Source organism: Mobula hypostoma, chromosome 12 (assembly GCF_963921235.1).
Source record: "Mobula hypostoma chromosome 12, sMobHyp1.1, whole genome shotgun sequence".
NCBI classification, from domain to species: Eukaryota; Metazoa; Chordata; class Chondrichthyes; order Myliobatiformes; family Myliobatidae; genus Mobula; species Mobula hypostoma.
In genome coordinates this window covers 62,191,552-62,205,378 of record NC_086108.1, presented here as the reverse complement: position 1 = coordinate 62,205,378, position 13,827 = coordinate 62,191,552, and the positions used below count along the sequence as shown (strand labels likewise).

General features: G+C 38.0%; 1 protein-coding gene across 1 annotated transcript in view; it reads left to right on the top strand.

Annotated features, from left to right (window-relative positions):
• Positions 1–13,827, top strand: part of mysm1 (Myb-like, SWIRM and MPN domains 1) — a 106,678-nt gene that overhangs the window by 13,318 nt on the left and 79,533 nt on the right. The window contains exon 5 of the mRNA XM_063064256.1: positions 1,896–1,925. Within this exon, the coding sequence (XP_062920326.1) occupies positions 1,896–1,925 (30 nt within the window). The remainder of the gene's footprint in view (positions 1–1,895; positions 1,926–13,827) is intronic.

Sequence of the window (13,827 nt, the reverse complement as noted above, 5' to 3'; positions counted from 1 at the left end):
AGTAGCCACATCATTGTGCCACCCTAACATTATATGACCACGAATATCATTTAAAAATAATCTTTTCTTTATTGCTGTAGTATGTCTACAGTTAGCTGTCCTAGAGCAAACAAACCTGGCTTCAATTGGCCACATCGATATTTTTCTATAGAGAAATAACAATGATTAGAAACTTATTTGGACAGAAGTTATGACTGTGAGCACACAGAATCTTGCTCTGTGCATTTATTCTCTCTGACATCATGACAACACACATTGAAAAGAAATTTGCATATAGTATTTATGAATATCTCCATTCCAAGGTAAACTGGTTATTTTTATTGTTCGGATTCTTTGAATCAGTTGGCTTTAGTTCTGTAGAGCTCCCTATTACAACCCTTAGCCCCCCCACCCCCCCCAAATTTGACTATTGCTTGCACAACTTAATGTGAGTACATGGATAGAAAAAATCTGTTCATCATTAAGCCTGGAGCAATGTATTTAGTATTTTGTAGGTTGAATTTGTTATTTGTCCAGTCATTTTCCACATTTGCTGAGTTTGCTTTCCTCGATGGTTGTGACTATGTACTGTAAACACAAAGTTGAAGGGTCTTTGCCTGAAAGGTTGACAGGTTATTTCCCCAGATACTGCTTGACCTGCTGAGTTCCTCTTGCATTTTGTTGCTCATATGTTGTTTTCACTCTTTATTACATGGCTGGTAATTTATTGTTTTTAGTATTTGATTGAACTAATTTCATTCGCTGAAATGTTTTTGTTGAGGAGAAGAAACAGAATTCCTAATTTGCAATTAATTGTTGGGAAGAATACATCTCTAGTACAGACATAGGAAAGATTATGTTTACTTCTGTGATGATAAATCATTTCATTTGTACTGGCCGTTGAACTGTAATTACATATTTTCAAGTTAGAACTGTTACGTATGTGAATATGAAGTTCATCCTGCATCTGAATATTTAATAATAAATCAGTCTTGTGATGAACATAACAACCTTTTAAGTGTACAGCATGCTTTACAAAGTTTAGCATTTAATTGAAGGGAGAAATTACCATAAGGCTTTTCGATGTGTGTATCCCCGACTGGCTAAAACTGAGTACTTTCTGGCAAGTTTCATTCTTGTTACTGGTTTGAAAATTCAGCAGTGGATGGCATGTCTCCACAACTGAAGTAGCTTTTTTGCATTCATGCTGAAAGCCCTCTTTTTGACTTTGATTTGAACCTGCATAGGGGGTGCCAGGAGAAGGAAGATGAATAATTCATTACAAAAGATAAATATTTCTCTTTCACCTCCTCCAACTTTAAATGGAAGTATTCATTTATTCATGCAAAAATAGTTTTCTAATTTAAACCATGTTTAATAGACTCTAAAGATACACCATTGCTTTACTGGAAACTAGATTTTATTTGATGGAGATTATTACTGTATCGATGAACTTCTGGAAGAGCTAAACTCTCATAAAGAAAAGAATCTATTGACATTTTACTAGTTATTTTTGTTGGGTGAAGTTGCAGATCAAGAGAAGCATTTAGCTATGCGGTACTAAGGCAGATCATCAATCAGCATTTTAGTTTGAGAAGATCTGATATTGATATACTGTGTTCCTGTTCTTAGTTATGCAATGTATTAAAGTTGCTGAATGGAGGTCAAACAATTCTATCGAGCAGGAGTAAGACATTTAAAGCAAATTTTCCCAAGCTGATGATAGCTGGGTTTACAGGAAAGGGGAAAAGACCTGTTAAATTATAAGCAGTTAAATTACGAACTTTTGATTTTTAACATTTATTTTTTAATTGTGAAAATAAAACTAAATGGAGTTAATATGTTAGTAGTCATTGATTGTGAAGCTTATTGTTTTCTTGCTGCACACTTAACCTTTATTCTTGTGTTTACCATAGTATTCGTCAAAAGAAAACTGTGAAAAGTCGGTATGTATGGCTTATCTATTAAGTATTTTGTTTAGTTAGTAGCAATGTATTAACAACCTTTTTATATGCTTCTGCTTCCTATCAAGTAAGTTAGTTATGTATTTTTAATTGGATATGTTCTTTTACGATGTCTAATTCTGAGTTCAACATCAGTTCCTCAAGCTCCCTCTGCCAATCATACAATCTTAATGTTGGCCGTGGTTCCACCTCCCTCTCTGCAGTTACCTGTCAAAGCCCCTCAGATGTGATTCAATATGATCACCTGCCATTTTTCAGATGTCCACTGAGTATTAGCCCCAGCTTATTCAAATATTCTTCAGAGAAATAGCCTCCTTACTAGGAATCAACCTGGTGAACTTTTTGCTGAATTTTCTTCGAAGAATATATATATAAACATATGAAAACACAAAGAACATATATTCCTCCTTAAAGAAGAAATCATAGCTTTAATAAAGTATTGGAGAAGCTGAAGTTTTGTAAAATATCGGAGAAGCTAAAGTCAGATGTATCAGTATTACAGTGGAGTAAAGGGAATTACAGAGGCACGAGAGAGGAGTTGGCCAGAATTGATTGGAAAAGAACACTGGCAAGGATGACGACAAAGCAGCAATGGCTGAATTTCTGTAAGCAATTTGGAAGGCACAGAATATATACATCCCAAAGAGGAAGAAGTATTCTAAAGAAAAGAATACACAACCATAGCTAACGAAAAGTCAAAGCCAACATAAAAGCCAAAGAGATGGCGTATAATAGAGCAAAAATTAATACAAAGTTAGAGGATTGGGAAGCTTTTAAAAACCAATGGTTTTAAGAAGGTCATTAAGAAGGTAAAGATGGAATATGAAAGTAAGCTAGCCAATAATAATAAAGGGGAATACCAGAAGTTTTTTTAAGATACATAAAGTGTAAAAGAGAGGTGAGAGTGGATATCAGACCACTGGAAAATATGCTGGAGAGGTAGTAATGGGGGACAACAAAATGGCAGATGAACTGAATAAATATTTTGCATCAGTCTTCACTGTGGAAGACATAGCTGTGTGGTGGAAGTTCCAGGTGTCAGGGATCATGAAGTGTGTGATGTTACCATAACCAGAGAGATGGTTCTTCAGAAACTGAAAGTAGATAAGTCACCTGGACCAGATAGTGTACATCCCAGGGTTCTGAAAGAGCTGGCTGAAGAGATTGTGGAAGCAGCAGTAATGCTCTTTCAAGAATCACTAGATTCTGGAATGGTTGTGGAAGACTGTAAAATTGCAAATGCCACTCCACTCTTCAAGAAGGGAGAGAGGCAGAAGAGAGGAAACTATAGACCAGTTAGTTTGACTTCAGTGGTTGGGAAGATCTTGGAGTCAATTACTAAGCATGTCGTCTCAGGGTACTTGGAGGCCTATGATAAAATAGGCCGTAGTCAGCATGGTTGCCTAACTTATCTGTTGGAATTCTTTGTCAAAATAACAAACGGGATAGACAAAGGAGAACTGGTTGATATTGTGTACTTGGATTTTTAGAAGGCCTATGACAAGGTGCCACACATGAGGCTGCTTCACAAGCTACGAGCCCATGGTATTGTGGGAAATATTCTAGCATGGTTAAAACAGTGGATGATTGACAGGAGGCAAAGAGTGGAAATAAAGAGAATCTTTTCTGGTTGGCTGCTGGTGACTAGTGGTGCTCCGCAGAAGTCTGTGTTGGAACTGATAATTTTTACGGTAAATGTCAATGATTTGGATGATGGAATTGATGGCTTTATTGTAAAGTTTGCAGACGATATAAAGATAGATGGAGGGGCAGATAGTTTTGAGGAAGTAGAGAGGCTACAGAAGGACTTAGATTAGGAGAATGGGCAAAGAAATGGCAGATGGAATACAGTGTTGGGAAGTGTATGGTCATGCACTTTGGTCGAAGAAATGAAAGTGTTGACTATTCTTTAAATGGAGAGAAAATACATTGTGTGGGATTCCCTAAAGGTTAATTTGCAGGTTGAGTCTGTGGTGAGAAAGACAAATGCAATGTTAGTATTCATTTCAAGTGGACCCGAATATAAAAGTGAGGGTGTAATGTTGAGACTTTATAAAGCACTGGGGAGGCATCACTCGGAGTATTGTCAGCAGTTTTGGGCCCCATATTTTAGAAAGGATGTGCGGAAACTGGAAAGGGTTCAAAGGAGGTTCACCAAAATGATTCCAGGATTAAACAGATTCTCATATGAAGAGTGTTTGATGGCTCTAGGTCTGTATTCATTCGAATTCAGAAGAATGAGGGATGTCCTCATTGAAACCTATAAAATGGTGAAATGCCTTGATAGATTGGATGTGGAGAGGATGTTTCCTATGGTGGGAGAGCTTAAGACCAGAGGAAACAGCCTTAGAATAGAGGATTGTCATCTTAGAATGGAGATGAGGAATTTCTTTAGCCAGAGAGTGGTGAAACCGGAATTCTTTGACACAGACAACTGTGGAGGCCAAGTCTTTGTATATATTTAAGGCAGAGGTTAATAGATTCTTGACTGGTCAGGGCACAAAGGGATACTGGGAGAAGGCAGGAGATTGGGGCTGAGAGGAAAAATCGATCAGCCATGATGAAATGGCGGAGCAGACTCCATGGGCCAAATGGCTAATTCTGCTCCTGTATCTTATGGTCTTATGGTTTAAAAATAGGGAATGCTGGCTGTACTCAACAGGTTTGACAGCATGTGTAACAAGAGAAACATCGTTATTTTGTGTTGATGAACTTTTATAAGACCTTCACTGGGCCAAAGCTGTATGCAGCATTTCAGGTGTAGTATCAATATTGTGCTACAGAGTCATAGCAACAATCACCTACTGAAATACACCACTCTTTTACAACAGTCTCTATTTCTCATCCTAATTAGCTGCTATCTCATTTGTTTTCCCACCTATCTTTTTATTGTCAACAAATTTGCCAACACTAGATTTGATCCTTTTATCTAAGTCATTAATGTAGATTGTTAATAATTTGTATCTGATGGATTGCTATGCTGAAAATGTTGTATTTATCCTGATGTCTTGTTTTTTTGTTAGGCAGCTACTTCTCTTCCTAATACACTGTATATATATTTAAGTTATATGGTAACCTTTTATGCTGTATCTTACTTGGCTGCCCTTTGAAAATTCAAGAAAGTTTTTGAAACTTTGAAGTGCAAAATTGAGACTGAGGGTTATATTTATGCAGGTGGACTGGAGAAGATTATTTTTGTTAGACCAAAAGAGATTAGGTGTGCATGAAGCCATGAATATTGAGAGAATATGGAAAAACTGCATGAGAAATTCAGTTGCATAATGGAACTTTGTTATGCATTACATGATTAATTTATAGCATAAAATTTTTTATAGTTTGCAAATGACACTTTCATGCACATTGTGTGCATGTTGAGAAATATATTTGTGCTTTTCCATGTGCATGACATGCCTACAGTGGAAACTGCTAGGTGCACAGCAGTGAAAGTATCCACTGGGGTTGCTGGGCCCAGATTCAATACTGATGTAAAGAGGATAAAATCTTCGAATGGATATGGAGAATGCATAGGGGTAGTGTGAGTAATTGGATTGCTCTTCATAACAAATAAAATATCTATCAAAAACCTGTAGATGCTGGAAATCTGATATTGAGAAAAACAGAAATTGCTGGAAATATCAGGCCAGGCAGCATCTATGGAAAGGTGAACAGCTGGAGCTTTAGGCTCAGAATCGTTCATCAGAACTGAGAAAGAGAAACAATTTGACAAAGCAGAGGAAGTGGGGAGAAGGGAATAGGTGGAATAAAGGGAATTTCTTTGATAGGTTGTGACAGGATTTCCTAATGAAGCAGTCAATCAAGTTAAGCTTCTTTGACTGTTTAATGTGTTGTTAATGACAAGGATATGGCCATGTGGAGCAGGGCAGCACGTACAAAAAGGGAAAATCTGAGTCAAAGAGATAAAACTTAGAAGTGTCCAGTCCTTATACAAGTTGAGTATCCCTTATCCAAAAATCCAAAATCCAAAACCTTTGAAATTCGAAATTTTTTTGAGCATTGACAAATCGTCACAAATGGAAAATCCCGCAAGGCGCTGGGAAAGTTCCCAGGCAATACGCAGGTCTCTGTGCACCACAGACAGTTCTGAGAAGTGACTTCACATCTGTAATGAAGAGAAGTTAAGGAAAATAGTAAAAACGCATAAATCAAAAAATGAAGATCTCGATTGTGTGTTGAAAGAGTGGATTTGTCAGTGTCAGAGTGAACATATGCCACTTAACGGTATACTGACCACGAAACAAGCAAAGATCTATCATGACAAACTGAAAATTGAAAGTAATGTGAATATTCAGTGGGTTGGTTGCAGAAATTTTAGAAAAGGCACGGCATTACATTTTTAAAGCATCTGCTGATCATGAATCAGCAGAAAAATAAATTGATGAGTTCACCAAGATCCTCACTGATGAGAATCTAACATCACAACAATGCTGATTGTTCTCATATAAGACCTAAAAAATAGTAAAATACAAATACAGTGTACCGTTTCCTTTTAATCAAAATACGGCATCATAGGTGGAAACAATCCTGCCGTTGTTTGTCGTTCAGCAGCTGATTCAGCTTCTCTTCTGATGCTGCTGTGCTGTTACCCGGCACACATTATGTTTTCATTATATTAACAGTATGTAATGATTTTTACTGCTGAGTACATACGTGTGATGAACAAGAATAAAACAAAGACTGGTTACCAGTTGTACATAAATTCAGAGTCTGAAATAATAGTGATTCCAAAATACGAAAAGATCTGCAATCCGAAACACTTCCACCCCCAAGCATTTCAGATAATGGGTACTCAACCTGTACAAACAGGAAGAAAAAATGAATTATAGAGAGTTAAAAATTCAGTATTTAGTTCTGCAGGTTTGAATGTGCCCAGATGGAAGAGAGGTTGCTTTTCTTTAAGCTTGCCTTGGGCCTCTTTGTAATAGTACAGGAGTACACTCAGTGTCCTCTGATAGTTGAGAATGTGTTTCTTCCTTACTGTAATTGCATATCAGAGAAGAATTTTTTGCTAAAGACCTGCTATTCATGAAGTGAATGTGCTGCAAACTGAGCGATAGACCTCAAAAAAATGACATATGGAGGGAAGCTGACCACAACTATAGAGTATGCAATGGCATGAGGATTACCTTCCTCAGCATCAGTTACTATCAGGCATCAGCTGAGGGGATCTTTGGCAACCTCAAATGTTATCAAAATAATCATTGAAAAAATCATTTGGATGTGCTAATAAACCAAGTGAATGTAAAGGATCCTGTGGTATAATTTCAAAGAACAGCAGATTTTAAAAATCCAATATCCTGTCAACGTTAAATATCCAATTAACATCACTAGGTCTGATCATCTGTTCAGTATTATGTGCTGGTTGTGGAGCTTGCTATGTTCAGATTGGAGCCTGATTTTTCCCCCTTTGATCAGTGACAACCTTTCAGATCTATTTCATTGGCTATACAGCATTTTTCAATGTCCTGGGGTCATGTGTACTTTTCTCATGGAATACAAACCATGAAGGAAACTAAAACACTTAATAACGTGCTCAATTAAGAAACAAATGCAGTCATAGAATTCAAACAGAAATTGAAACATCATAAGTTTTATTTTCAATTATTCTAAACTATGGAATTTTGAAATACTGAACTAAAGAATTTTGAATCCACATATATTAAATAAATTGGCCCAAAGAGAGATGATGGAAGTGTTGTGGTGTAGCAGGAAATCATTGACAACAACTCCAAGTATGGTCTGACCAATGCCTTATAAAGCCTCAACATCACATCCTTGCTTTTATATTCTAGTTCTCTTGAAATGAATGCAAACATGGCATTTGTCTTCCTTACCACAGATTCAATCTGCGAATTAGCATTTAGGGAAATCCTGCACAAGGACTCTGATTTTTGAAATTTCTCCCTGTTTAGAAAATAGTCTACGCCTTTATTCCAACTAAAGTGCATAACCATGCACTTCCCTACACTATATTTTATAATAATAATAATAAAATACTCTACTGATGCCGAGTGGGAAATACTTTCATTCCAGCAGCAGCATTTAAAAACACACTCAGCAATGTACAGACTTAACAAATAAATAAGTACAGAATAATAATATACACAATAATTATTTACCAATGCACAATAATTTGCAATAATGTTCAATAATAATGTACAAAATAATAAAACATAGATTATTGTACTATGATGTGTTCTCCTGTCGCAGAGAGATGAACTGTTGTATATGCTTATTGCATTTGATAGGAAAGATTTTCTTTAATGATCCTTATGACAGCAGAGCTGAATGAGTCTGCTCAAAAAGCTGCTATAGGCCATGGAAAGGATGTGACAGATTGTCCAAAACAGATAACAGTTTATTAAGTGATCTTCTCTCCACCTCTAACTCAAACGAGTCCAGGTTGTAGCCAAGGACGGACCCTGCCTTTTTGATAAGTTTATTTAGTCTTTTTGCACTACGAGCGCCGATGTTGCTCCCGCAACATAAAGCTGCAAATAAGACTGCACTCACTACAACAGACTGGTAAAAGATCGCCAGCATCCTGCTGCACACATTGAAGGATCTTAGCTTCCTTAGAAAATAGTCTGCCACTTCTTTATCCATTCTCCCAATCTGTCCAAGTCCTTCTGCAGACACCTTACTTAGTTGACACTACATACCCCTCTACCTATCTTTGTATTGTCTGCAAACGTGGCCACAAAGCCATCAATTCCATCATTCAAACCAAGACTTATAATGTGAAAAGAAGCGGTCCCAATATGGACCCCTGTGGAACACTACCAGTGACCGGCAACCAACCATCCTTTTATTCCAACCCTTTGCCACCTGCCAGTCAGCCAATTTTCTATCCATGCTAGTATATTTCCTGTAATAGCATGGGCTGTTGTTAAGTGGCCTCACGTACGACACTTTGTCACAGGCCTTCAGGAAATCCAAGGAAACAACATCTACTGACTCTCCTTTGTCTGCCCTGCCTGTTATTTCCTCAAAGAATTCCAACAGATTTGTCAAGCGAGAATTCCCCTTAAAGGAAACCATGCTGACTGGCCTACATTATCATGAGCGTCCAAGAACCCCGAAATCTCATCCTTAATAATGGACTCCTAACATCTTCCCAATTACTGAAGTCAAGCGAATGGTCTATTATTTACCTTCTTCTGCCTCCCTCCCTGCTTGAAGAGTAGAGTGATATTTGTAGTTTTTTAACCCTCTGGAACCATTCTAGAATCTAGTGATTCTTGAAAGATCATTACTTAAGTCTCCACAATCTCTTCATCTTCCTCTTTCATAACCCTGGCATGTAGTCCTTCTGGTTCAGGTTACCTGTCTACCTTCAGATATCTCAGCTTCCTATGCACCTTCTTCCTAATAAAAGCAACTGCTTTCACTTTTGCCTTCTGACACTTGAATTTCTTGCATATTGCTAGTGTCTTCCACAGTGAAGACATGCAAAATTCTTACTCCGTTCATCCGCTATTTCTTTGTCCCCCATTACTACCCCTCCAGCTTCATTTTCCAGTAGTCTACTATACACGCTCGACTCTCTTTTATTCCTTATATATCTGAAAGAAAACTTTTGGTATCCTCTTTGATATTAATTGGCTAGCTTACCTTCATATTTCATCTTTTCTCTCCTCATGGATTTTATTCGTTTCCTTCTGTTGGTTTTTAAAAGAGACCCTATATTCTAACCTCCCACTAATATTTGCTATATTATATGTCCTCTCTTTTGCTTTTATGCTGTCTTTTACTTCTCTTGTCTGCCATGGTTGTCTCATCCTCCCTTTAGAAGAATATTTGATCTTTGGGATGTATCTAACCATTGAGCACATCTGCATGCAACATTGCATTCATCATCAAAGATCTTTACCACCCAGGACATGCTCTTTTCTTCCTGCTGCCATCAGAAAGAAGGTACAAGTGCCTCAGGACTTTCACCACTAGGTTCAAGAATAGTTACTACTCCTCAACCATCAGGTTCTTGTATAAAAGGGGATAACTACACTCATTCATCTGGTGTTCCCACAACCGATAGTCTCACCTTAAGTAGTCTTTTATCTTGTTATTTCATGCTTGTTATTTATTGCTATTTATTTAGGTCTGCATTTGCACAGCTTGTCCATTGATCCTGTTTACAGTTACTGTTCTATCAATTTGCTAAGTATGCCCGCAGAAGAAGAATCTCAGGGTTATATGTGGTGACATGTATGTACTCTGATAATAAATTTTACTCTGAACTTTGAACTTGTATCTATCCTGCACCTTCCAAATAGCCCCCAGAAATTCCAGCCATTGCTATTCTACCATCATCTCTGCTGGTGTCTCCTTTCAATCCTCTTTGGCCAGCTGTTCTGTCACGTCCCTGTAATTTCCTTTACTCCATTGCAATGCAGATACATCTGTCTGATCTTCTGCCTCTCCAAACTGCAGGGTGAATTCTGTTATATTATGAATACTAAGGATTCATTTACCTTAAGCTCCATAAACAAATCTGGTTCATTAGACAACATTTAGTCCAGAATTGTCTTTCCCCAGTGGGCTCAACAACAAGCTGCTCTGTAAAAAAACATTTCTTTTTATACCAACAGAGGCACCCCACCCCCCTCTGCCTTTAATACAAGGTGTATCCTTGGATGTTAAGCTCCCAACTATGATCTTCTTTCAGCTACGACTCTGTGATGCCTAAAATGTCATACCTGCCAATCTCTAACTGCACTACAAGATCATCTACCTTATTCTGCATACTATATGCATTCAAATATAACACTTGTCAGTTCTGTGTTCATCACCCTTTTCAATTTTGCTTCTATGTTATACTCCAATTCACCCTACTGCAATTTTGCCCTTTCATCTGCCTGTCCTTCCTCAGCGTCTTATTACTCACTGCATCGACTTGTAAACCACTGCCTCATCTCAGCCCTATCACTGGTTCCCATTTCCCTGCCAACCTAGTTTAAACCCCGTAACAGCCCTTGCAAACCTGCCTACAAGGATATTGTATCCCTTACTCACTCTTCCTTCAGTTAGTCCTGACGAAGGGTCTCGGCCTGAAACGTCGACTGCGCCTCTTCCTATAGATGCTGCTTGGCCTGCTGCGTTCACCAGCAACTTTGATGTATGTTACGAGGATATTGGTCCTGCTCGCGTTCAAGTGTAACTCATTCTGTTTATACAAGTCATAACATCCCCAGAAGTGATACCAATAATTCAGAAATGTGAAATCCCGCCCCCTGCACCATTTCCTCAGCCATTCATTCATCTGTACTATCATCCTATTCCTGCGCTGACTAGCATATGGTACTGGGTGTGATTCAGAGACTACTCTTTAGTCTCTTCCTTAACTCTCTAGTCATAACATCCCAGCTGTTACGGTACCTTGAAAAGTACTCAGCCCCTACAACTATTTTCACTTTTTCCTGACTCATTTTCTAAACTTAAAATATATTAAAGTAGAGTTTTTTGAGTTTATCTACAAAACATTTTGTATCATGCCAAATCAAAAAAAAATTCCAGACCCTTCCAAAATTTACTAAAAATTAAAAAACAAAATTATGAGCTGAAAAAATATTAATCCCTTTTGTAATTATGCCACTAACTTTCCTCGGGTGCAATATTACCTTACCAACTCACCCAATTTGTTGATGCAGGATACTGGAGGATCACCTGTTTTCAATGAATTCTTAAGAATAAATACCCCCTCTCTTTGTAAGGTCCAACAGTAAGTAGACTTTCAACAGACCAAACCAACATGAAGACAAAAAAGCATTTGAGACAAGTCAGAGAAATGATTATGGAGAAGCACAAGTCTGGGGAAGAGTGCAAGACCATCTCAAAGGCACTGAATAAATCTCGGAGCTCAGTGCAGTGAAAAAATATGAAACCACAGCCAGACTGCCCCTCTAAACTTAGTCACCGGAGGAGAATAGGCCTTGCAAGAGGGAGTACTATGACTCAATGAGCTGCAGAAGTCAGTGGCCACTCTGACACTGTATGACACTGTCCAGAGTCCTATTGTACATCTTCTGCCCGGTTCAGCTTCCCAAAAGCAATACTACTCTCTTGATTGTTATTCTTTCTGCTGTTCGTTTGTGCACTTTCCCAACTGATCTAGATACATTTGTAGTTTTAGAATACCTTCTTTCCCATATGCATCATCACAGATTTTGGTGTCCTCTGCAAACTTACCAATCATGACACTTACATCCTCATCCAAATTGTTAATATAAATGTCAAATAACAGGGGACCCAGCAACTTATCACTTCGTTACTTGACAGTGATCTTCACAAATGATGCTTGACTTGCTGAGGATTTACAGCATGTTCTCATTTTGTTTCCTGTCTTATTGTAGTGATGTAAAATTACTGGTGAAGTAAAATTGTATGAGGTAGTATTGAATTTGTGTCCTGAAAATAGCTTCAAGGTCAGTTGCATGCTAATTGTTTAACCATTATTTAAGTATGAAAAGTTAATAAGTAAGACCTCTCAGTGGCAATATTGGTATATGATAGCCTCTTCATTTTCAAAGTGCTTTACAATACTGTCCTAGGTCCTCTTAATATGCAATGGATGCTGAGAAAAGAAAGGAAGAGAAATCTGTCTAAAAACAAACGTTTGGTCACCTTCAAAGTTAGAGAGAAAGAAAGGTATTTTTTGAAAAAGCATTCCATTGAGAAGAAATTTGGATGATTAAATGCTGTGCCACTAGGAAAGAGATAAAGATGTAAAAATCAGAGGACATGGTATTTAGGAAGGAATTTAGTCCTGTGAAAACTAAGAATTTGGAGCAAATTTAAAGCTATAACAAAGGGGAACTGTAGAGGTATGTACAAATGGAGATTTGGGTGACCAGTTCCCATAAAAAGGATTTGAAGAAATTGGAGGTAATGCAGAAAGAAGACCAAGAGCACTGAAAGTGTAATATGTGAAAATAATAAAGGAGTAGGCAAAGTCTTCAATAGCAACAATTGAAATAGAGTTGCAAATGAAGCCAACTGAAATGATGATCGTGTGCAATGTTCAAAGGTGAGTTGAAGTTCAAGCAGGATTTTGAGGCTGCCCAGACCTTCAGAGAGCAGTTTGATAAGGCTAACACTTGTTCCCATCCTTCAGGTGAAGGTACCTCCAAATCATACACCATCTGATTTAGAAATATATCATCCTTCAGTGTGCTGTTGGGTGAGAATTTACAGGGGGTTTGGCCCAGTGAAGGAATAAGGATACATTTCCAGGTCAGAGGATGCATGATTTTGAGGAAGTTTTCACATGAGAATGTCCTCACAAGCTTGTCCATCTTTGTGGTTTTAGGGTTGTGTTTAAGAGTGCTGTCAGAGGTCAGTAACTGCAGTACATTTTACAAACAGTACTTAAGGTACCAAAAATGCACTGGTGATGATAGGAGTGAAAACTTAAGTTGGTGGATGGAGTACTAAAAGCTAGCTGCTTTGTCCTGGATGGTGCTGAGATACTTGAGTATTATTGGAACTACCCTTATCCCAGCGAGTGGTGAACATTTCACTGTACTTTTTCCCTGCATCTGGAAGATGGTGGAACAATTCTGAAGTGTCAGGAAGTAGGATGGGAGTTAAAATCACTGCAAAGGAGTGGAATTTGTGCTAAGTAAATGATCAGATGGAGAATGAGATATTTGCAACTCTTTCAAAGCTAGGCTTTGGACAGACAGGCAGGATGGAGGAGTCACAAGTTCACAATAGTTGGAGAAAGTATAATTAGCATGCATGTTGTAGATTTGCTTCTAAGAGCCAGATTTTCCATTAGAAGAAGGAGCTGACCAAGGATAGTTCCTTGGAAGACTTCAAAGTTGGTGATGAAGGGACAGGAAGATCTGAATGATACAGAGGTCGT